Source organism: Hyaloscypha bicolor, assembly GCF_002865645.1.
Source record: "Hyaloscypha bicolor E unplaced genomic scaffold K444scaffold_95, whole genome shotgun sequence".
Lineage (NCBI taxonomy): Eukaryota > Fungi > Ascomycota > Leotiomycetes > Helotiales > Hyaloscyphaceae > Hyaloscypha > Hyaloscypha bicolor.
Genome location: NW_020194597.1, coordinates 10,984 through 34,649, shown reverse-complemented (window position 1 = coordinate 34,649; position 23,666 = coordinate 10,984). Strand labels below are relative to the sequence as shown.

The following is a 23,666-nucleotide window of genomic DNA, read 5'->3' as shown; positions in this document are numbered from 1 at the left end:
TAAAATAAAAGTAAATTTATAATAAAAAAAAGTAATAAAATATAAATATTATAATATTTTAGTCTAATACTAAAATATATTATAATAAGTATTAGTCTCAGAATCTATAATTCTAGTATTTTGAGATAAGAATAAACTTATAATAAGAAAAGATAATAAAATACAAATAATTAGATTAATATTATTTTTTAAAAAAGGTTATAAGAAATAAAGGCCTATTTATATATATTTAAAATAATAATTTATAGCTATCTAATATTTAGGAAAAGTACTAGTATTATTATAAGCTTTTATAGCTAAATCTAGAAAATACCTTTTATTTTCTTTTTAATATTATAAAAAATATTATAGAAATAAGATTAATATTAAAGTAATTATCTTAAAATAAGATAATATATATATTATTATCTAAATAATTTATTTATTTCAGAAATTAAGCCTTTATAATATTTAGAATTATAAAATAAAAGAAATATAGAATATATTAAAAGTAAGAACTATATATTTAAATATTAAAATTAAGATTCGAGTTAATTTATTAGTATAAGTTAATATTATAGAAGAATAAACTATAGTAATATTAAGCTATAATAATACTATATAAAAAGAAATATAAAGGTTCTGGGTTTAAAATATAAATATTTCTTATAATTTAAATATAATATAAAATAAAAGTAATTTCTAAGTAATATTTCTAATTTCAGAAATTCTATTAAAAATAGAAATAAGAAGTATATAATATTTAAGGAAATATAGCTTTTTTTTTTCTTATAAATATTTATTTTTATATAATAATAATTCTTACTAAATATATTATATATATTTTACTAATTATTTACTATTAAAACAGGGAGTTTTCTGGCCTAATTAATAGTTTAGACTATCTTAATAAGCCAGGTAATTATAGTATTTTCCTATTTTTTATTAATTAGAAATATTAGATAAAAGTATTATTATTAAACTTTATTTTATTATTATATTTTTTTAAAACTAGATAAAATATACTTATTTTATTATATTTAAGCTTCTATAATATAAGATAAAAGTAGTATTATATAATATATTAGATCCTAAAATATTAAACTATAATTTATTTACTAGTTTTAGGTAATAAATTAATTTATTTTTTTATTTATATATAAATAATAAATAATAAATAAAATATAAGCTTATAAATAAAAGTCTATTCTCTATATATTTCTTATTAATAAATTTATTTCCTTTATTATTTCCTAAAAACCTATTATAAGAAAAGGAAATAATATAAGAAAAGAAAATAATATAAGAAAAGAAAATAATATAAGAAAAGAAAATAATATAAGAAAAGAAAATAATATAAGAAAAGAAAATAGCTTTTTAATATATTTACTTGAAATCTTATAAAAAGTAGTCTTTTTCTTAGTTAGAGCTTTATTAAAGTTATTACTAGTATTTTCCTTATTATTACTTCTTTTATTCTTTATTTTCTTAGCTAGTATCTTAAATTTTATAGGATTTTAACTTTTCTTAATAATACTATTTCTAATTATAATATTAGCTTAGTTCTAATTTAGGTTCTTAAGTATATAATTAAAATATATAGAAATAGTTTTATTTATAATAATAAGGGTTTTATAAAATATTTAAATAGTATCTTATTTAAAGCTTTTAAATTACTAAACTTTACTATTTATTATTTTAGCTATTTATATTTAGTAATAGCCTCTAGATCTATTTTAATAATATTAAAATCTAAATAAATAATATAGAACTCTTCTAAAATAGTTACTTAACTTAATATTATATAAGCTTACCTATTTATAAATATACTCTTATTTAGGGATACTATAACTAATTTAAGAAAAAGGCCTTATATTTTATATATTATAAAAATAAATATATTTAAAATAAGTAATTAGTAATATTAATATTTAATTTTATTTATTATAAAAAAAGTAGTTATATAATATAAAATAAGAATCTAGTAAAAGTTTCAAGTTAGTAAGTTATTATAAGTTATATAGGTATTATAAAATTAATATTATAAGAAATATATTTCCTATAATAATTAAGAAATTAATAAATTACTAATTTTATATATAGAATATATAGAATATATCTAAATGTTTTTTTTATTAGAAAAACTATTTTAATATTCCTATTTTCTAGAAAGCCTATAATAATACTAAAAAAGCTATTTATAATATTTTTTAATATAAGTATATTATTTATAAGAAATATAACTTTAGTACTTATTTTATAAGTAATAATAAATAGGAAATTTATTTTCTTTCTAAAAATACTTATTATTTTTGAAATCTTAAATATAAAAAATAATATTAATATAATTAGATAATAAGCTATTAAAAGCTAGTTAATTAAGCTTTTTAGTTTTATTTTTTAAAAGATATAGATATATTATTATTTATATACTAGTTATAAGATTATATTATTACTAGTATTTTATTAAAAGTTATTTTATATTATTATTTATAATTTCGAATTAAATCTTATTAAGTATATTAAAAAATTAATAATTAGTCTAGTATTAAGGTTTTTAGAAAAAAACAAAGTAAAAAAGGTATTATATAGCTATTTCTTATATTTTTAAGCTACTAACTAGTAATAGCTAGAAAAGATCTCTAAATATAATAAAATATAATTCTTTAAATAACTTAGAGCTTCTTTTAAGCTTTATAAAAACTATAAATATATAATTAAATAAAAGTCTATTTATTATAGAGATCTTATTAAGTATTAAGACTTTAATTTATTTTAATTTCTTTATTTTAGTTTTATTATATCTTAATAAAATATAGTAATATTATCTAGCTTTTAGAAAAATAAAAAATAAAAAATAAATTATATTATTATTAATATTATATATAGTAATACTAGTTAAAGCAAGTAAAAGATACTTGTTATAAAAAGAGTTATACTAGTACTAAATTACTTTAAAAAGATATAATTTCTCTATTTTTTCTAGTTTTATAATAAAGAAATATTTCTTATTATTAGAAAAAGCCAGGATATTTTATATAATAATTATATAGGTTTAGTATTACTTTCTAGCTAAAGTTATAGCTATTATATTTATAAGGCTAGGAATTATTATTATATTTAATTAGGCTAGTTATTATAATACTAGGTTTTAGAAATTAACTAATAAAGCCTCTATAATTTACTATACTATTTTAAGGTATTTATTATTAATTACTAGATAATTACTAAGTTCTTATTTATTATATTTTTATAATAAGGCTTAAAAGAAAATAGAATTAAGAATAAAGAAATATTTCTAATAAGTTTCTAAGATTTTAAGAATTTTCTTATTAGAATACTAGGAATAGAAATAAAATAAGTAATATAAAAAGAAGTTCTTATTATTATATAAATACTAATATAAGATATAGATTAGCTTAGTCTTATTTCTTTAGTAAACCTAATAGCTTTAGATATTTTAAAAACCTAGTTAAGAGCCTTTCTAATTTATAACTCTTTTTTTAGTAATTTTATAATATTAAAAATACCTAAAATATATTAAATTCTTATAAGTTTTTAAATTACTAAAGTATTTCTATAAGATATTAGGAAAGTATAAGTTATCTAAATCTTATATAACCTAATATATAAGTCTTATTATTAAGTTTTATATATTTAGGAATACTATTAGTAAGAAAATTAATAATATTATATATTATATTATATCTAAGCTAAAATCTATAATAATTTACTTTATAGATCTTATATAATAAATAAGAATATAGGAATTCATATATATATATTTATTTGAATTTATTAGTAATAAATTAGGTTTTATTTTAGTAATATATTTTATTATATATATTATAAGATAAATATTAGTAATATATTATATATTAAGATAACTTTCTTATAAAAGCAGAAGTTTTATATTATATAATAATATATAAATATTTCTTTTAATTTATTTATATATATATCTTTTATTATCTTAGTAATAATAGATATATTAAGTAATATTATTAAAAAAGCCCTTCTTATACTTATTATTTTAGCTAGCTTTAGGTTTCTTATAGATATATATCTTATATTTATAAACTTAATATTATATTATAAGATAATAAAGCTTAGGCTTAATATTAGAATCTGGGATATTTACTCTAATAAACTTCTTTTTAATTATTTATAGAATTATTTTAGAAACTTATAGTATTATATATAAATAAATTACTTCTTATAATTAGAACTTTATTCTTATAATTATCTCTTTTAAATTACTAAATTATATTACTAATATTTTCTAAAACTTGATTTTTAAATAATATATTCTTTTATAATAGAAGTATACTATTTTCTAAGGAAAATTAAAGAATATTTATTATTATTAGTAAAGGAGCTAATTAATAAACTCTGATTATCTAGTTATTATTATTAGTATAAAGATTTTTAAAAATATAAAATAAATAGATATATTATAAGATAATATTATAGGTATTATTATATTATATTATTTATTATAATATATATATAAAAAAAGAAAAATAACTTATTTCTTATTAAATATTAAGATAATAAAAAGCGAGAAGAGCCTAAATACTTATAATATAATATTAATTATAGCTTTTTTCTTATAATAATATATTTTACTAATATATATAAATCTAGAAATAATATTTATAATTATCTTATTAATAATACTATATGCTTTATACTAGCTTTATTAAAGAAGCTCAAATTATAAGAAATAGCTATTAATAGCTTAATAAGTCTTATTATTAATTATTTAGTTATTATTTTATTAAATATATTAAGCCTTTATTTCTTAATATATAAATTTAGGCTAATAATAATTTTAATAGAATACTAGATTAATAAAATTAAGTTTTATTACTATATTTATAAATTAAATAAACTTTTAATATCTATTTTTCTTTATTAGCTATTTAATTTATTAGTCTTATTTATATAAATATAGGTAAAAGAAAAGAAAAACTTTTATATTAGGATTTATATAAAAGAATTCGAAAAGATTTCTAGTCTTATAAGAATTAGTTATTTATCTAAAAGTAATATAATTAAATCTAAAGTTCTTATTATAGGTTTATAAATTATATCTTATTAGATCTATTATAAAGTCTAGTTTATTTTATAAATAGTACTTACTCTAATATTCCTGAATTAATTAGAGAAATAAAAATAGGTCTATTACTTGGATATTTATATAAATATTATTTTATTAAAAAACTAAATTATATTTTAGAAGCTAGTATTAGTATTATTTAAGCTTAGTAAAATTATAATTCTAATTATAATAATTATATCTAGATATTTCTAGCTATATTTCTAAAATACTAAAATAAAATATAATTATTCTAGAATTCTGAGTTCTATAAGCTATATATCTAGTTAAGATATAGTAATTAAAAGATATAGCCCTGAGATTATAACTAGAAATATAGCCGAAATTATTATTAAATTAAAATAATAAAAAAAACTTTATTAACTAAAGTTCTAAGATTATAATATATATTAGATATAGACTAATATTTACTAGATTTCTTAGTTTCTAGATATATTTAGTATAGAATATAATAAATAAACCTGAAATATAAATACTAAATATTTAAGTAATATTATAAATATAACTATAAACTAAACTTTATTATTTCTAATAATATAATAAGAGAAATATATTATATTTAATATAAGGCTTATTAGGAAATTCCTGGTTCTAGTATATTTTAAAGCTCTAAAGCTTTTATAAAAAGCCTGGCTATTTTTTTATAAGTATTTATATATAATTACTATTTCTTATTATATCTTTTATTTAGCTAAATAAAAGTATTTAAAAAAGTAAAAGTCCGAATTATTAGAGTAATTAGAAGTATTATAGTAATGGTTTTACTAGTAATAAATAAGGATAAAAGTATTAACCTTAATTATAGTTCTATTAATTATATAGTAAGAAGCTAGGAAATTAGAATTTATAATATTATTAATTTACTTATTAATAGCTCAGGTATTAAATAATATTAGATTTTCTTAAACTAAGAATATTAAAGGCTAGTAAAAAAAATAAAGATATTACTTTTAGTCTTTTATAATAATATTATAATTATAGAATTATATAAGTAATATATTTATTTGAGTTATTAGATATTATAAAAAGTAATCTAGAATAAAAGAGGCTTATAATATTAATATTATAATAATTAAAAAGAATAAATTATATATTATATAATAATAGAATAAATTAGTAAAAATAAGAAATAAAATTAGTAAATATATAAAAAAAGCCCGAATAGAGATTAAATAAATATAGAAAGAGAAAAAGAAAATATAAGGAAAACTCAAATAATAATTAGCTAAAATACGAAACTAATAAGGAAATTAATTTATAAAAATTTAATATTTATAGATATTTCTTATTATTTCTATTATTAGAAATATGAATTATATTTTAATTAGTATTATTTATAGCCCTAATATTAAGAAATTAAAGAATAGCTACTTTAGTAATATATTTATAAATTCGTTTTAGTTTTCTAGCTAGTAGGTAATTAGATTTTATATAGTATTTTCTTTTAGTTAACTCGAATAAAGAGACTATTTCTCGAGGAAATTATAAGAAAGAAATATTCTTAATATTTAAAAAGTTATCTAATTAGTAAGTTAATACTAGTAATATTAAAAGTTTTTTTATAATTAATATACTAGTTATAAGAGTTATAAATACTAATATTCTAGTATATAGGATTATTAGAAAGAAGCTAGGAACCTGTAATACCTATAAAAAAAATATAGGTATTAATATAATAAGAAATAAACTTTATATAAAATATATTATTACTAGTTATTATTATTATTATAAAGAATACTAAAAAATAGATAATTATTACTAAGGTTACTTATATTATAAAAGGGGGCCAAATTAAGGTTAGACTAGGCCAGAATACTATATAGAAAGGGGCCTAGCTAGTACTAGGAATAGTAATATAATTAATAATATTTCTAGTATCTAAAATTAATTATTTTATAATATAATTAATATATTAGAAAATGAAATTAGGGCTTTATCTTTTGGCTTTATATTATAGTATTAAATACTATTTCTGGCTAAATACTTTAGTTTAGATATTATATTCTTAATATAATTAGTAAAATTAAAAAAGATATATATTAGCTTAATATAAGAGCCATTTTTTATTAGACTAAAAGAAAATATATATTTTTCTTTAATAAAGAAGTAGCTATTAGACCAGGTTTTCTAAAAGCCTAAGATTACCTTAAATAGATTATTAGTTATTAAAATAAAATAGGTTTACTTATTTATATATATTATAATTATCTTAACTAATTTATAAAAAGCCGGATCTATAATAAGATCTAAATAATATCTAGATATATAAACTTTAAATTTATAGCTCTTAATTCCGGTATTCTTATTAATAAAGGAAATATCTAGAAGCTTAGTAATACTTATAATTCTTAACTAGTAAACTAGAAACTCAGATAAGAGGTATTTAATAATATAATTATATATAAACTAATAATAAAAAATCTATTAATTACTTTATTATAATTAAAGTATTAGAATATTATTTATAAAAGGCTAGTTAATATAATTATTATTTAATAGTAATTAGACTAAACCAAATATAATATAAGATTTACTAGATATTATATAATTACTAAAAAAGGAAATTAGTATATAATATTACTATCTAGTTTATTTACTAAGATTTCTCTTAAGAAATATATATATAATATTAGTTAAGATAAAATACTTAATTAATTTCATATAAAGTATATTTATAATAAACAAGAATTATAATATTATAATAAAAGTAAAAGTATTATTAATTATTAGAAAAGAAATTAAAATATATAATAAATATAAAAAATATTAGAGAATAATATAATTATTATAGCTTTATTAATAATAAATAAAGAAATAGTTAAGGTTATTAAGCTTATTAAATAAAGAGGTATTATATAGTAATATATATATATATCTTTTTATTAACTAGCTTATTATATAAATATTATTAAGCTTTCTTATCTAAGATATAAATATATTTTTTATTAAGAATAAAATAATATATATTTATAAAAGGAAATTAATAGCTATAAAGAAAATAAAAAAGCTAGAGTCTTATAATAAAACTAATATAAATTATTTTAAGTATTTAGTTAGAAGATTTAGTAATATTATATTAATAATAATTATAGGTAATTATATATTAGAAATAATTAGAAAAAGAAATAAATATATTATCTAGAGTTATATTCTATATAAACGACTATAATTCTTATACTAAATAATTTAATAAAGGCTAAGTAAATATTATAAGGAAATATTATAGGAACTTATCTTAAGCTATAATATAAGAATATAATATAAATTAATAATAAATTCTCTAGAATTATATTTTTATTAAGAAATATAAATAGAATAGTTTAAATACTTATTTAAAACTAGAAAAGTAAAATAAAAGAAATATTATAGAAAAATTATTAAGCTAAGTTTTATATAAAATAATATAATTTAATAGAAAGTATAAAGAGATATTAGGTTTCTAAATAACTTATTATAACTAAGGGCTTAGAAAAGTTCAGAGAAAAAGCTAGAATTATAAAAGTAATTATTATATTATATAATAAGAATATAATAAGAAATATAATTTAATAGGAAATATAAACTAAAATTAAATACCCGAGTATCTTATTATAACTAGATATCTAGAAGAATTCAAATAAATTACTAAAATATATAAGAGCAGGAATTATATTATATAATAAGAATATAATAAAAGAATATAACTATAATATCGGGATTCTAATATATAAGCTATATATATTTAGTATTAAATTAGAATATTTCCTAATATAAAAGAAATATAGGAATTAGAAATATAAGTATTTAGGAATTAAAATATATAATATAAGGTAATTAGAATAAATATAAGTTATATCTAATTACTTGAGATATTATAACTAATTATAAAGTAATATTAAGTAGTATTTCTTTTCTAGGGAAATATATTAAGAAATAAAGTTAATAAGAAATAAAAAAGCTATAATTAGGAAATAGCCTATAAAGTAATATTAGAAAAATAGTTAATATACGAGAAATATACTAGAAATAAAAATTTAATTCTTAGTAAATATATTATAAGAACTCGAGAATATGAATTAAAAGAAGAAAAAAATTAAATTAATAGTAATAAATTAAAAGAGGCTGAATTATAATATTCGGGGAAAAAACAAAATAGAGAAAGAAAATTAAATCTAATTAGAACTAAAAATAAAAGAGTTAGTTTTATAAAACTAAATATATTAGAAGACTAGGAATTAGTATAGGCTATAAGTTATAGGGTAATTTCTCCTATAACTTTAGCTCGAGAGCTTTATAAAATAAATTAAAATATAAACTTAAAAAGTTTTAAAGAAAATAAGTTATTACTTTTTATTATTTAAATTATAATATAATTTAGTAAATTTAAGTTATTATTATTTTTTCTCTTAATATTATTAGTTAGTAAAAAGTGGTTTATATAATAGTACTAATAGTTCTAGTATATATCTTAAGCTTATTTCCAGGATAATATTTATAATTAATACTTATAATAAAGAATTATTAGTTATATTTTCTCAAGAATATATACTAGAGTAAAATATAAAATATATTTCTTTAAAACTTAATTATTATTAATATTAAGTAAGATATTATAACTTTTTATAAGCTTCTAGTTATTTCGTAATATTCTTACAGAACCCAAATAGCTAGTACTAGTTATTAGATAAAGATATAAGAATATATTTTTAAAGTTACTTTTATTTTTAATTTTATTTATTAGAACCTAAAGCCTTTAAGTATTATAATACTTTAGTAAATATATTAGATTATATATAGTTTATTATAAAATATAATAATATATTAATAAAGTATTAATTACTACTTATAATAATATATAATTAATCTAATTATATTAAAGTTATAAATAGCTCTTTATAATACCTTAATATCTGAATTAGTTATATTATAATTTTTTAATTACTTAGTTTGGGAGAATTTAATCTTAAATATCTCGGTATATAAAAAAAGATATAATAAAGGCCGAATTAGTTAATATTTAATTATATAAGAAAGCTATATTCTTATTAATTCTATAATAATCTCTTTATAAGAAAATATTAATATTATAAGTTAATTATAATAATATAATTAAGATAAAGAAAGCTAATTTTATTTTAAATAGAATTATTTTTATATTTATAATTAAATAATATATCTAATTTTATTTATATTATATATATAATAAAGTTTCTATTAATAATAATTCTTACTAGGTTCTAGAAAATAGTTATAGTTAATATAATAAGCTAGAATATAATATATTTTCTTTTCCCTAATATAATTTTTTATAAATAAAAGTATTATATTCTAAAAAGCTAAAATAAGAAGCTTAATTCTTAATAAGATATATATATGAAACGGGAATAGGAAATAGTTATAAAGCTATATTATAGATATTTAATTACTAGTTAGCCTATATTAATTATATAGTAAAAGTACTAGAGCCCGGGGAATTTATTAATATAGAGAATTAGGCTTAATATTATAGGAGTTATAAAAGGCATACTATTATTAGTTTTTAAATATTATTTCTTTTATATAATCTAGTAGTTCGAATTTTAACTTACTAGCTATATTAGATATTTACGGAATAGGCTATATTATTATATTATTATAAGAGATTTCGAGTTTAGTATCTTAAAATATATATATATATATTTTATAAGAGAATAATAGAAATTTTCTAATAGGCTATTAATTAATTTTTAGATATTAATTTCATATTTTATAAACTAATTAAATAGCTATATTTTCTCAGAATTTAATCTTTATTTCTAATATATAATTCTAGATATAACTAATATTTACTAGTTATTATTTAATATTTACTTTTATAATTAATTATCTTTACTTTAGTATATAGTAAAATAGATCTATATAGATTCTTTACCTGAATAGGTCTTTCTTAATAATTAGATTAAGATATAATTTACTAGATAATTATAATATAAATTAATATATAAAGTAAGAAATAAGGAAATATACTTTAGTATACTCTAATAATATTATAAGATTAAGGAAAGAATTATGGCTTGTATAAGACTAATAAGAGGCTTAATAACCTCTTTTATAGCTAGTATAATATAACTTAAACTTGTATTTTATTTATATTTAGTATTTATATTTCTTATAGTAATAGCTAAAGTATAATTTGAAATATTTTATTTATATTAATTTTTTTTATATTTTCAAATAATAAAAAAATATAAATTAATAATATTTTTACTTATATTAAATTCTTTTTATTTTCTTTATTAATATAAGATTACTAGTAATAAGTTTAATATTTTATATTATATTATTTATTATAATATAAAGAGAAAAGAATTTGATTTACTAAAATAATATTAAAAAGTACTTATAAAATTAATTTTATAGGGCTTTATTTACTATAGAATTAATTTTATAATAAAGGAAAGTTGAATCTTAAATTTATTTAGTAGATAAGAAATCATATACTATAGTATTAATATTATAGGAATATGGTATTATAGTATGGAAGCTATAGGTATAGAGAATAAAGCTATTTGTAAGGCTTGGCAAAAGATATACCTTAGGCAAGAGTAGTAAATATGCATTATACCCAAGGAGGCGAGTATGTATACAGGGTCGCAAGATAGTATATAAGAAATAGGGCATTATATAGAAAAACTTATAGAATTGACGATTTTCTAATGTGGGAGGTCAGGAGGGATTAAACAGTTCTCTCTTTGCATAAGCACCTGTTCTAGGATCTGCCCAGAGAGGGTGCTTATGCATTCCAATCAGAGTTGGCCTCCTGTCATTTCCCCTTTGGGCATATACCCATGTTTTAGGAATGCTACGCGAGCAAAACAGGGATGTTACAGGGATTGGCAGGGGCACACTCCTTTTGTATCTATCTGCGCCTCGATTCAAGAGTCGGCGCCGATGGTGGCGTTGAGACAACTCCGCCTCTACTCAGGCACGCATCATATGATCGCGAAGTCGTTCCTTTCCTTTCACTTTCTGCATGAGGAACAACGGACACGACATGCTCAGATCGGCTTTGACATTAAAAACGAGCCTAGTAAGCAAGAATGGAGGAGAACTCCAAATCGGACGACGGCTCAAACTGGAAACGCTTATCAAAACCGTTCAAAAGGACAATGAAAAGCAGAAAGAAAGACACGGCTAAAAATGGCGAGGATCTAGCGGGCGTCAACAAAATTTTCGTGCTACAATGTCGCGCTTACTTGAAGGATATTCCGGCATTGGCGACATTATCAAAAGTCTACATTCTCACGGAGGGTCACTCGTATATGGTATTCTTTTAATTCTGCTCATAGTGAGTATAATTTACCATGCTTATTTCACTAGACCACGTTAGTATAACAATACCTTCAGGTGTGCCGAAACAAAAAAGACCGGGAGGATATGATTACAGTGAGCCTTGAGAACGTAATTAATTGGCTGCACATTACACCATCGTATCAAGATGTTTACCAAGACATTAAGACCCAAAGGTTGACCTGGTTAGTAGTTAATGTGTACAAGTCGATGTACAGCTTTGTTATTGGCATATGCACATATGCAACGTCAAAGCGAGGTACGAATGCCTTTTCCAAATCCAAAGTTCTATTCCGACAGAAAATTGGTGAGATATGGCAAATCTTTCATACCGTCAAAGTATAATACACAATAGGCCATTGGTAAAATGAAGGTTGCTATCGATGCTATGAGCGAGGAGACAACATTGCACCTGCATATGCGAGTCCGCGAAGTCCGAAGCGACAACAAAACATTGCAACAAAAGGTCGATGACATGAACCAGCGTCTTAGAGGTATGAAGTCGAGACCAAATTTGCCAAAGCTTCGAGGCTACTGCTAATACGACATGTAAGTTAATGATCAAGCCAATTGGGACAACTTCATCTCCCGCATTCAAAGCCACTTCAATGTCCCTGAAGCTCCTGATTACCCTTGTACAGAGCATAAAGTTTGCAAAGTCGCTACAGCCAGTTTAATGGACAGCGATGATACCGAAAGCACCGCTAGCATTGAAGAAGGCAACTTGGAAGTTCTCCACGAGCGAGCTGAATTCAAAGAGTAGAAAGCCTACTCCAGGAGCTCTTTGTTACTTCTGAGAGTAGTAAATCACCGAGACGCTGATACCAACGCACCTCTCTGGCTATCACGAGCAGTTGCCGAACTTGCCACTAATCTGCGACAAGGTTCGCAAAGGACACTTTACCATGTCGTGAAGAGGAACCACAACGCACTTTGCACCACCATCGGAGATATTATCCATCAGATAATGAGGTGGAATGAAGCCTTCTACAGGGAGCATAAACAAGCTGTTGAGAACGGCTTAGGACTGAAAGATATCCGACTCGAAACGTGGCTGGAGCTTGCAAACCTTCTGCTCACCGCCTGGTCAGTCGCGCACCAGCAGGATTGGACCTATCTGATAATGGATGGAGTGGACCAATGGATTCGCGGGTCGGGAGCCCAAGTTCCAGCGGATTTTGAATTGGTGATGAAAGGCTTCCGCGGGATGTTGGAGAGCAACTTCCCGAGGATCAAGATGTGTCTCCTGGTTGACGATAGTCATTGGTCTTTCCACATCCAAACCTACATGAACTTGCTTAATTGGCGTGGAGGTTTGATAGATACCAATGGTTGGTAGCAAGCAGACTCCCCGTATATATAAGGCGGATTGAGTTATTATGGCTTGTGATAATAGACAGTCTATGGTCTTTTTCGCAGGTCTATATGATTAGCCTTCGATGGGTTCAATGGAGAGAGAATTCGATAAGGTGATCACTTGATCTTATAAAGTTGTAATTGCCCAAGGGATCGAAAGTGATTCTATAATGAGAAGCCCTCGAATAAGGACTCCTTCAGCTAGTACCAATATGGATAACTGCAAGAGAGAGGAACAGTAATCATGTGACTCTAATATATCTAACACACCCACTCAAATAGTACTTTATAGGGGCAATATAAAAAACAGTCCAGAGAGACTTGTTTGCAATTGAAGTGGAAGGTCAGGCGGGACAGGTATCAGAAAGGACGAGAGTCGCGATGATGTTGAGGACGCAGGAAAGGAGAAAGAAGAGGTCAGAAGAGAAATGATTCGTCTGTTTCGCCTACTAGCGCACACTGAGACTCACTTCAGGAAGTCCAGTGTCTCCTTTTTCCGGGTAGCACCCAATAGCGACCACAGTGTGGGGCACACTTCAGGGGGGTTCCTCTTGTGTTATCCCTCCCAACGTTCGATCTGATGTGAGCGCACACGCAATGCGCGAGTGCCACGTGGGTGGTGTTACACTTTAAAAAGCAAGCTACTCTATTTCTACCTGACAGAAACCATTGTTTCGCAAGAGAACGGAAAAACCATGAGCGAAGATACGACATGTGTAGTGATCTGGATACATGGAGACACAACTGATCTCGCAATAGTTTCCGGTCCCGCCCTATGTCATCCATGCCGACGCTTGAGTTGGCGGATTTGTCATAGCCGCCAACGAGTGTATGTTCTATTTGCAATACGTCGTTATCATTGGTTTTCAGGGCGGAGGGGTACTCCCCAGGCCCACCGCCTCTGGGCTGTTATCATCTCCTATTACACAAGTTGTACTGTTGAAGATCTGTTGTTCTCCACTCAGCTTTTGCGTGCTGGCGACCCAGAGACCTCTCCGACTGTTCGATGCGGTGCATAAATGGAAACGGTTTCAAACAGCCGTCGGTTTACACAGTCTTGCACGTCGCTGTGTCATGTCAGCTAATATCACGTGCTCCCCTGTCTCAGGGTCAAGGGGAATCGAGTGGGAGCTGTCCCTGAAGCCCTTGTCTGCCTTCTTCTGCGATTTACAACAAACATCTGTGTTCTTCCAAGCCCGACCATCGGTCCGCTAGGTTTAAGACCAATTCCGTACCCGTGTTGCCGCTAACCTTATGGTAGAGGAGCGGTCCGAAACTCTAAACAAACGAGACTTGAAGTTCTTCCTTTTAACCTGTTTCTCTATACTCAGCGATTTATTTTCTTCCGTTTATTTGCTGATAATGTTCGAGGAATACCGTCCAAGAGAGTTATATGTTGCTCTCTAGACTCTAGCTCCCTCCTCCCCTCAGCCAGCCCAAGTTACACCGCGTTGAATATATATAACACTACAGAGGTCTTGTTGTAGGATAAGCAACTATTTAAACTATTCTATATTTACATCTACTATACACGGGGCACGTGTCCAGGGGCAGCGGAGATCACTGACGAACGCACAGGCGGCCTTCCATACTCACTGCGTGGACTCTGTGAAAAATCATGCAGATCGCTGACATCCGAGTATCCGCTATCGCTTAGCACAGTCCTTGCACGTCCAACTGAGTTCTGCGACTGGAATCTGTCCATGTTTTCCTGCGAAAGCGCGTGTGGCGAGTAGTTAAAATACCCACGAGGCGGGGATGCGTTGTTGAGGGGCGGAGGAGTCGGTTGGCCGTAGATGTTGTATGTTATATTTGGACCTTGTGGTGGTAAGGGCCCTCCAGGGTGACCATGGTTGGTTGGTCCGAGTTGGATGTTTTCAGATGAGGAGTTGTTCGGATGTTGTGACTGTTTGGGGTTCGTGGGAGGAGCGGGAAATATAATCGACTTGAGAAAACCCAAAATGAGCACAAGACCAATGAATGACCCAAAGGCGATTCCTACGATCTCAAAAGTGCTCAATCCGGAGGTAGTGGATGCAGTTGATTCTGAGCCTGTTGAGCTTGTTGCAGCAGATCCACTTTCCGATGCCGTCTTCGAGCCACTCCCAGTCACTAACGCTTGACCCACAAAGGTGCTTTCTACGGTTTGCGTAAAAGGCGAATTGGCGCAGCCCCATTGCGACATCGGGATCGTACCGTTCCAGTATTGGGAGAAGCAATACTTGCTACTCTCAGCCGTGCTGCAAGGTTGTGCTGTTAGCCCAGAGCCTCGCGCATTCGAGATGAGGGACATTTACCATTTCAACGTAGACAGATCATCTTGGCAGGTAATGTTGCACGCGGTGACATAAGCGGTCGAGTCCAGACATGTTGTTGGGGGGAAACACATGACGAGACCGGCGCAGCAGGCGTGCACGCTCTGGGAGGTGAATGAGAAACACGATTCCTCCTGCGGGCAAGTCACCGGCGATGCTATAACAGTTGAAAATCAGATCCGCCTCAAAAACGCCAAGACATACAGAGGGACTACTACGAAATGCCGCTCGTACCTGCATCGCCATTGACCCAACCACATGTTGTCGACGCCAAGGTCCTCTGATGTAGGCGGCGAGCAACCAGTGCCGCGTCTGGTGGAGCCGTTGGCTCAGGCGATGGCGATGCCAGCGTAACAGGCGCAGGCCGTTGCATCTCTATTTTCCTCTCCTCGTCGAACGCGTCGCAATCGCGCTTTACAGTTTCTCGAGCCTGGGGGGACGAAAATGTTTTTATGAGTACCTCCCCTACTCCCTTCCTCCGCATATGCGAGGAGACGGCGGGTTCTGGCGGGCCGCCCCGTCGCCTCCCCGCTACTCTGTACTTTACTGTACTACCTTCAGCGATATCTTACCGAGCGAAGCGCTGCAACCTTAGCCCTGCACCAGATGCATTGTTCTCGCTCCTTTAAGCCTCTTTAAGCTGCTGAGGGGCCGAACTGCCCCACCAGCTAATCTTGGGCCAATACCGTAGGATTAGTTCGCGCCGGCAGGCTTCCCATAAGGCAGCCTGGACGCAGGAGAAGCAACTATTGAAAGTTGAAACAGCCACAGCGGCTCCTCATTAAGCTTTTGACTCCCTCTGTGTAGCCTGCTCCATCTGGACACCTTTCGTTGGGCTCTATGTGAATGTCGCATTTGAGAACACAGGCTTTCGTGTCAGATCCAAATATCTCAACACAAGATGGCGGAGCCTCTGCGACTTCTCTCCTTAGGTTTGTCGGCCGACGCTGTGCGTGATCCACACATGCTGACCTTGCCTAGATGGCGGCGGAGTGCGGGGACTTTCGACGATCAAAATCCTCAAGCACATGATGACGATGATAAGTAACGAACGCGGTCGACAAGTGAATCCATGGGAAGTCTTTGACATGATGGGGGGGACAAGCACAGGCGGGTACAGAAACATTTCCGAACAGTGATATGGCGAAATGACTCATACACACACAGCCTTCTTGCCATCATGCTAGGCCGACTTCGTATGTCTGTAGATGAATGCGAAGAGGCATATCTCGATCTGTCGCGCAACATCTTCAAATCCAGACGCACAGAATCGAACATCTTTGGTCGAGGCTCCGATTTTCTCCAGGCAAATGGGAAATTCAGCACCGAGGAACTGGAAGCCGCCATCAAAGGAATAGTCAGAAGTAAGAGCAATACAGAGGATACGCTTCTACGAGAAGACTCAGCCCCGCCATGTCGGGTGTAAGATGCCTACCTTGTGATCTTCTAATTATATCAAGAATAATACAACTTGCTAAGATAATCTCAAAACAGATTTGTGTGCGCTGCCACAGCTAGCACAAGCACACACACCAACCTTCGATCATACAAGACCCGTTTCCTACCAGATTTCAACTCTGAAAAATGCACCATCTGGGAAGCTTGCCGGGCGACCTCGGCCGCCACGGGATTTTTCGAGCCCATCACAATTGGCTCTTGTGGCCAGAGATTCATCGACGGAGCCATAACGTACAACAACCCAGTTCAACTTGTCTATAACGAAGCCCAAGATATTTTCGGACAGAGTCGGGCTGACAACGCGATATTGGTATCAATTGGCACAGGACGAGGTCCTCTTAAGCCGTTCCAAGGCAATCTAAAGAACATTGTCGAAGCAATGAAAAAGCTCATGACAGATTCGCAGAAGGCCCATGACGATTTCTCGAACAGCCACCACAGTATGGTGGATAGGAATCTGTTCTTTCGGTTCAACGTGTATCCAGGCCTAGAAGACGTTGGTCTGCACGAGTACGCACAAGTGGGCAAGATTGAAAGCGCAACGGAAGATTACTTGAAAAACGGCGATACGCTGCGAGTGTTTAATAGGTGCATACGCATGCTATTACTTGAGCCACAAGGATCAACGGTGGATTTAAGATCCCCAGAACTATTCGATACGACACGCACTCCTTTAACGCCAACTGTACCTGGTTCAAGAGGCGAGCCCGAGTTTCAAGAACACCCCATACCCTCACTTGAACCGACGAGAACAATATCGACGGCTCCAACCAGTGCGGATGAGCGAGTGGCACACCTGTTGAGGGCGCAATATAGCGATCCAAGCCGTTTTTGTATGTAGAGGCATTTTGCTAGCAAGCATTCTGATCGGGGCTAACGCTTGGAGGATCTGAAGTAGATGCTATGGACGAAGGTAGAGCATTAATGGACCAACAAGACCTCAGACGTGCCAAAGAGCACTTCGCTCGAATCCTCACGGATCTCCATGCACACCCTGGTGAACCTGCGCAGCTCCTGCGCGTTTACAGAGCGCTCACAATCGTTGAGCTGACGATGACCTTTGGGAAGATCAGTTTCGACGATAAGAAGCATCGCTTGCAGACTGCGATCTTTTACAACGATAAAGCTTGTCAGCTTGCGCGAAGTTACGTCACTGACCGCGGTGGATTGGCACTGGTAAAGCTGCAGCGAGCTATTGTGAATGGCAGAATGGCGCAATTGGAGGCCAAGCAGGGTAATGGCGTTGATGAGGTGGCGAAAAATTGGAAAGCTACGACTCTGAGGCATATAAATAGCGCTCTTGATGAATTGCGGTGGTCGAATCATGAGGGGTTTGAAGACAGTCAGAGGTGGGCTCATGAGTGGTTGCAGTCTTTTGGTTTCGCACCACCTTATAATTCACCCTGATCAACAGTGACCAACTTCAAATCTACATATTTCTGATCTGATATCGCTTGTTCCGTTGGCAAAGAAGAACCACAAACGGAATTGGGTGTGACGTGATTGGCTTCCTTGAAACTCATTCCCTTCGAAGTTTTCCAGATGATGAATTATGGTTTTTTGAGCGGTAATGTTACATTTGGAGGTTGTGAGCCTTTTGCAAATCATGGTCTAATGAAGCACAAAACCCTAGGCCAACTAAGTGTCTTCTAGCAAGACGCTGGGGAAAGGGAGCGGACTCTGCCTCAGGACATAGCCAACAGAGGTGAAAAAGGACAAACCCCATTTCAATTAAGCAAGGCTATGAGGAAACGGTCGGTTTATTATAACTAGATTCGACAAAACTACAAGGAGAGGGCCATACATCCGATAGGTAGCGTTTTCTGCGCCTCACAAATTCCAGGGCTTGGCTCAGCCACAGTCTACGCCTTGCTCATCGCCTCAATAAAAGCACGAAGAGCCTTGGGATAATAATAAGCCCAAAGCCTATAAGAATGGGCAATTCGGCAGGCCCTCAATAATTCCTTCGCCATCTTGACCGACCAGCACTATGGGTGGGCTTGAAATCGCCAACGACCTCGAGCAAGGCCCTCCCAAGAGTGGAAATCGTAATCAACGTCAATATGAGATGCGAAACGTCCCTCAGAGCGAATATCACGAGAGATTTGTGGAGGTTAACTTGCAGTATCGGCCATGGCTAGACATCCTTCATCAGTTCATGTCTCCCAACCCGGAGGAATTTGAAGTTAATCCGCAGCGTCGCATGCTGCATTTCGACATCAAAGTTATCCACGTTTCGACATCTGGAAATATCGAATCACTAATCCACTGCCTTACTCCAACAAAGTTCAAGGATGCAATCAGCGGAGAAGAAGGAAAAGAACGAAGCGGCACTCTCATTATCGCCAAGGACCTTTCACGGGCAATGATTGATTTGCTAGGCATGGAGTATGAGCTTGAGCCAGAGTTTTTTGCTAGTCACTTGGAAGGGACAGAATCTTTTCGCATGGGCCGTTGGGAATCCCCAACTTTGCGGCCTCCTGCCCGAGCACCAATCCTTCTGCCGGATTACCTTAGAAAGGCTCCCTTCTACACAGTTCAATATTGGCGACCGTACCAAATTAAGGACGGAAAAGAGGAAGTCTTGAAGCTAAGGTCAAGTGAAACTAACACTGGAAGAGGCGCACATGTCCTCAAGGACGACTTACCAGACATATTTGTCTCCGAAAAAATCTCGGCATACAAAAAGCCGGGCTCGAATATTGGTAAGCTAGACTGCTTAATAATAATCATTAACACATTGAGAGCATGAGGAAGCCTAACGTGCGACATGTTTTCTAGGAATCATTCTTACCGATCATCTCCTTTCAAAAGTTCTACCCGCCTCCTACATTCGAAGCCCAATCACGATTCTTGATGACGATCGTAGCTCCCTAGGCAATGACGGCCGAAGATACCAAGTTTCATCTCGAAGAGAGCTCATCGGATGGCTCCAGCAACTTACGCCTGAGGAAAGGAAAGATCTTTTCAACTGTCATGAACCGCTAGCTCTCCGACCCACCCTAAAAATGGTTGAAAGAACAAGCGCTATGTTCTTAGTACATGCTCGATACATCATGCGTCGTATGTTGAACCGCATCTGCGACGATAAATTCCCCAATAGCATCCCTTTCTTCCTTTCCATTTCCCGTGCCCTGCATCGGCATATCCTCGACCAGCAGAAGCTCCTGCTGTATGCACTACGTGTTGCATCTCTCAGAGGCGGTGGGAATATTGCAGAGCAGATAGAGGATTTTGATTTCCTGGTGGAGGAAATGGATAGGGCGTTGAAGGCTTTGGAGGAGGATGTGCGTTTTCTAGTTTCGGCAGCGTCTATAAGAGAGGGGAAGATCGTAGGCTGGGTGTCAAAGGTTGCTGCTCTTTTCTTGCCATTATCATTGCTGGCTACGCTATTAACTATTAGTGATCCGGGATATACTAGGTGGGCCATTTTGGGCGGTCTAGGTGTCCCGTTTGTATTAATATCGATCTTTTTTATGTTCTTTTGGAAGCCGCCTCATATAAATACTCTTAGGTATTAATTCCGAAAAGAATAGTATGTTTATCGATTAATACTATAAATCCGATTTCGTTTCTGCAACTCTCTTAACACGAATCTTACTGCGCTGTTCGGATAGCTAATTACTGGTTTCATTAGTAATTTTATTATAAAAGGGGTTGTATTCAAGACGTCGCCGTTAGCGACATATATATGAAAACTTAAGCCAGCGTTAGCTAATAATAGGGCATAGAACTGTTCCTTGCAATAAACTCCTAAGCAAACGATAGTATGTGAACGGAGGCAGGTTGAGTTTAGCGAGCAGCTCCGGTAGAGTAAGATAGCGACAAGACCCTCTGGATTTAGCAGTTAGAACCCGATTACTATGGTACGGCAGGTCGTATTGTATTCATTTCGTCGTGTTTTAGTGGCTAGTTGCCTGGTCACCTGACGTCGGAAACTAAGAATAGCGTATAGATTTAAGGAGCTTATATAAAGGGATCTTGCCTAGAATATAAACCTTACCTTAAAAGCCGATATATTAACCGCCGTCGTGGAGCTAGTATACATCCTCTTAAACAACTCTTCAATTTGTTTCTAGGCGGCGTTCTCGAACCCTATTTGATCAAATGTTCTTCTATTACTCATTGCAGTTGCGGGTGAATCCTATCAGTTTCGATGCGGACAATATTCGGTCCTAACACGCCACCGACCTCCCTGATCCCATCCCAGTACCAAATCAACCCTACGTCGCTTTCGAACCCCCTGGCCCAACCCTCTTCACCTCTTCATAACCTTGATCACACACGTAATACCTTCAAGAAACACCAGGCAAGAGTTTGACCTGATCTGTATTCATGCCGGACCGGTGATGCAAACGTTGGAGGAGTGGTATTTGTTTTAAATCGAGGTTGCCTCGGGTGCTGCAAAGACGAAATGTCTCCGGACAGTCGAATTGACAATCGGTTTTAACCCGATTAGTAAAGCGGTAAAGCGTGTTTCAGCCACCCCCGCAGTGCTCATCGTTTATATAATATCTTGACTCAAGATATAGTGACTTTAGTAGTATTCGAGGCCGAACTTACATCAGGCCAATATACTATTTATATGCTTTCTACTATAATTTTATATAAGTCTCACTATTATAGAAAAGACATTATACGGGAGGAATATCTCGCTTAATACTATATATATAAATGTAATATTTTTTCTCGGCTATTTATAGTAGCTAGTTTTTAATATAATTAAATAGAAGCCATATATTAAAATTACTATTAGCTTTTACTCTTTTAGAATCTAAAGTTCTTTTATTTCTATAATTATTTCTACTAAAGTTATAGTAATATAATAAGAAAGTAAGTTAGGGAATAAAGTACCTGCTATAGAACTTACTTAGTACCCTAAACCTCTTACTTTTAAGATACTATTTACTAATATAATTTATATATATAAAAGTATTATTTTTTAGCTACTCCTATAAGCTATTTTAATTAATTTTTTATTCTAGAATTATAAAACTATATATATACTTTTAGAATCTCAAATTTTTAAATCTATATAATAATTTTTGGGCTAGATATAAGATATAAAAGAAAAGAATATAGGAGAGAAACTATAATAAGACAAAAACTTATATAAAGTATACTAGAGCGCAAAATATAACTTAATAGTAAAATAATAAATTAAAAGTATAAATAGTAAAGTATAAATAGTATATAGCATATAAAAGCTTAATTAATTAAATACTTATAAAGAATTATTCTCTAGAATTATAAAAAAACTAGCTTTCTTATATAATTTCTATAAGTTATATATAAAAGGCCATAGCGTTTATTATATAATCTAAATCTTAAAACCGCTAAAATAATATAATTTTTAAAGAATATAGCTTACTATATTATATCTAATCTCTTATTTATTTATACTTATCTTCTAAATACCAAAAATAATAAAAAAATCCTATTTAGAATCCGAAATAATAAAATAATTAGAATCCTCTTTTATTAGTTAATTTAATTTCTTCTTTATATATTGAAAATAAGACTTATTATTTTTAAATAGTCTTATTTTATATTCCCGAACTTACTTAAAAGTAATTCAAATCCGCTTAACTATATTCTTATACTAAATCCAATATAGTTCTCTATATTAATTAGTATCTGCCTTTAATTATTACTTAATTTCTGCTTTTATTACTAGATATTAAAGAGACTTATTATAGTAAATCATATTATAAATTATACTAATATACTTTAAATAAATAACTTCTTTAAATTTCATATTATTTATAATATTCTTAAATTAGTCTTTAATAAAAGAGAAAAGCTTTAGATAAGAGGCTTTAATATTCTTATAAGAAACTCTATTTTTATATATTTTATTTTTAATAATAACTAGACTTATTAGAATTATAGTAAAAGGCCTATTAAATAGTAAATTATTATTAAGCTATTCTTTAACTTATATATTATTCGAGAATTAATACTTACCTATAATTCCAGACTTATAAATTATCTAACTAAAAGTATTTATTTATCTAATTAAATAAATTATATTTAAAGTCTTTTCTCTTATTATTTTTAGTAAATACTTGCCTATTTTCTTAGCTATTTCTGGCTTAGATTTATTAGAAATAGAAAAGTAATTAACA

General features: G+C 29.5%; 4 protein-coding genes across 4 annotated transcripts; 3 read left to right on the top strand and 1 right to left on the bottom strand.

Moving 5' to 3' along the window:
* Positions 1-12,302: 12,302 nt before the first annotated feature.
* On the top strand, positions 12,303-13,172 carry K444DRAFT_631136 (uncharacterized protein; the record flags this gene model as incomplete). Its single annotated transcript, XM_024883313.1, has 4 exons — positions 12,303-12,407; positions 12,467-12,505; positions 12,765-12,903; positions 12,964-13,172. 4 exons carry the CDS (start codon positions 12,303-12,305, stop codon positions 13,170-13,172), a joined length of 492 nt encoding a protein of 163 aa, XP_024735231.1.
* Positions 13,173-15,250: 2,078 nt separating this feature from the next.
* On the bottom strand, positions 15,251-16,348 carry K444DRAFT_614323 (uncharacterized protein). Its single transcript, XM_024880520.1, has 3 exons — positions 16,315-16,348; positions 16,063-16,237; positions 15,251-16,005 (listed from the first exon to the last, which is right to left on the bottom strand). The coding sequence occupies exons 2-3, from the start codon at positions 16,152-16,154 to the stop codon at positions 15,291-15,293; spliced, it is 807 nt and encodes a 268-aa protein (XP_024735230.1). The 5' UTR covers positions 16,155-16,237; positions 16,315-16,348; the 3' UTR covers positions 15,251-15,290.
* A 464-nt stretch (positions 16,349-16,812) lies between these two features.
* Positions 16,813-18,419, top strand: K444DRAFT_435079 (FabD/lysophospholipase-like protein). The gene is made up of 4 exons (XM_024872799.1): positions 16,813-17,012; positions 17,062-17,194; positions 17,248-17,502; positions 17,575-18,419. The coding sequence occupies exons 1-4, from the start codon at positions 16,982-16,984 to the stop codon at positions 18,377-18,379; spliced, it is 1,224 nt and encodes a 407-aa protein (XP_024735229.1). The 5' UTR covers positions 16,813-16,981; the 3' UTR covers positions 18,380-18,419.
* A 1,107-nt stretch (positions 18,420-19,526) lies between these two features.
* Positions 19,527-21,063, top strand: K444DRAFT_614321 (uncharacterized protein; the record flags this gene model as incomplete). Its single annotated transcript, XM_024880519.1, has 2 exons — positions 19,527-20,243; positions 20,320-21,063. Coding segments are annotated over 2 exons (1,457 nt in total), but the record flags the coding sequence as incomplete, so codon positions are not given.
* Between the last annotated feature and the right edge of the window lie 2,603 nt (positions 21,064-23,666).

Bases quoted from the DNA above. Each gene is read 5' to 3' on its own strand.
- K444DRAFT_614323 (XM_024880520.1), bottom strand. From the start codon at position 16,154: ATGTGTTTCCCCCCAACAACATGTCTGGACTCGACCGCTTATGTCACC. The intron at 16,006-16,062 runs GTAAATGTCCCT...ACAACCTTGCAG, and splicing joins GATCTGTCTACGTTGAAATG to CACGGCTGAGAGTAGCAAGT.
- K444DRAFT_435079 (XM_024872799.1), top strand. From the start codon at position 16,982: ATGGCGGAGCCTCTGCGACTTCTCTCCTTAG. The intron at 17,013-17,061 runs GTTTGTCGGCCG...GACCTTGCCTAG, and splicing joins TCTGCGACTTCTCTCCTTAG to ATGGCGGCGGAGTGCGGGGA. The intron at 17,195-17,247 runs GTACAGAAACAT...ATACACACACAG, and splicing joins GGGGGGACAAGCACAGGCGG to CCTTCTTGCCATCATGCTAG.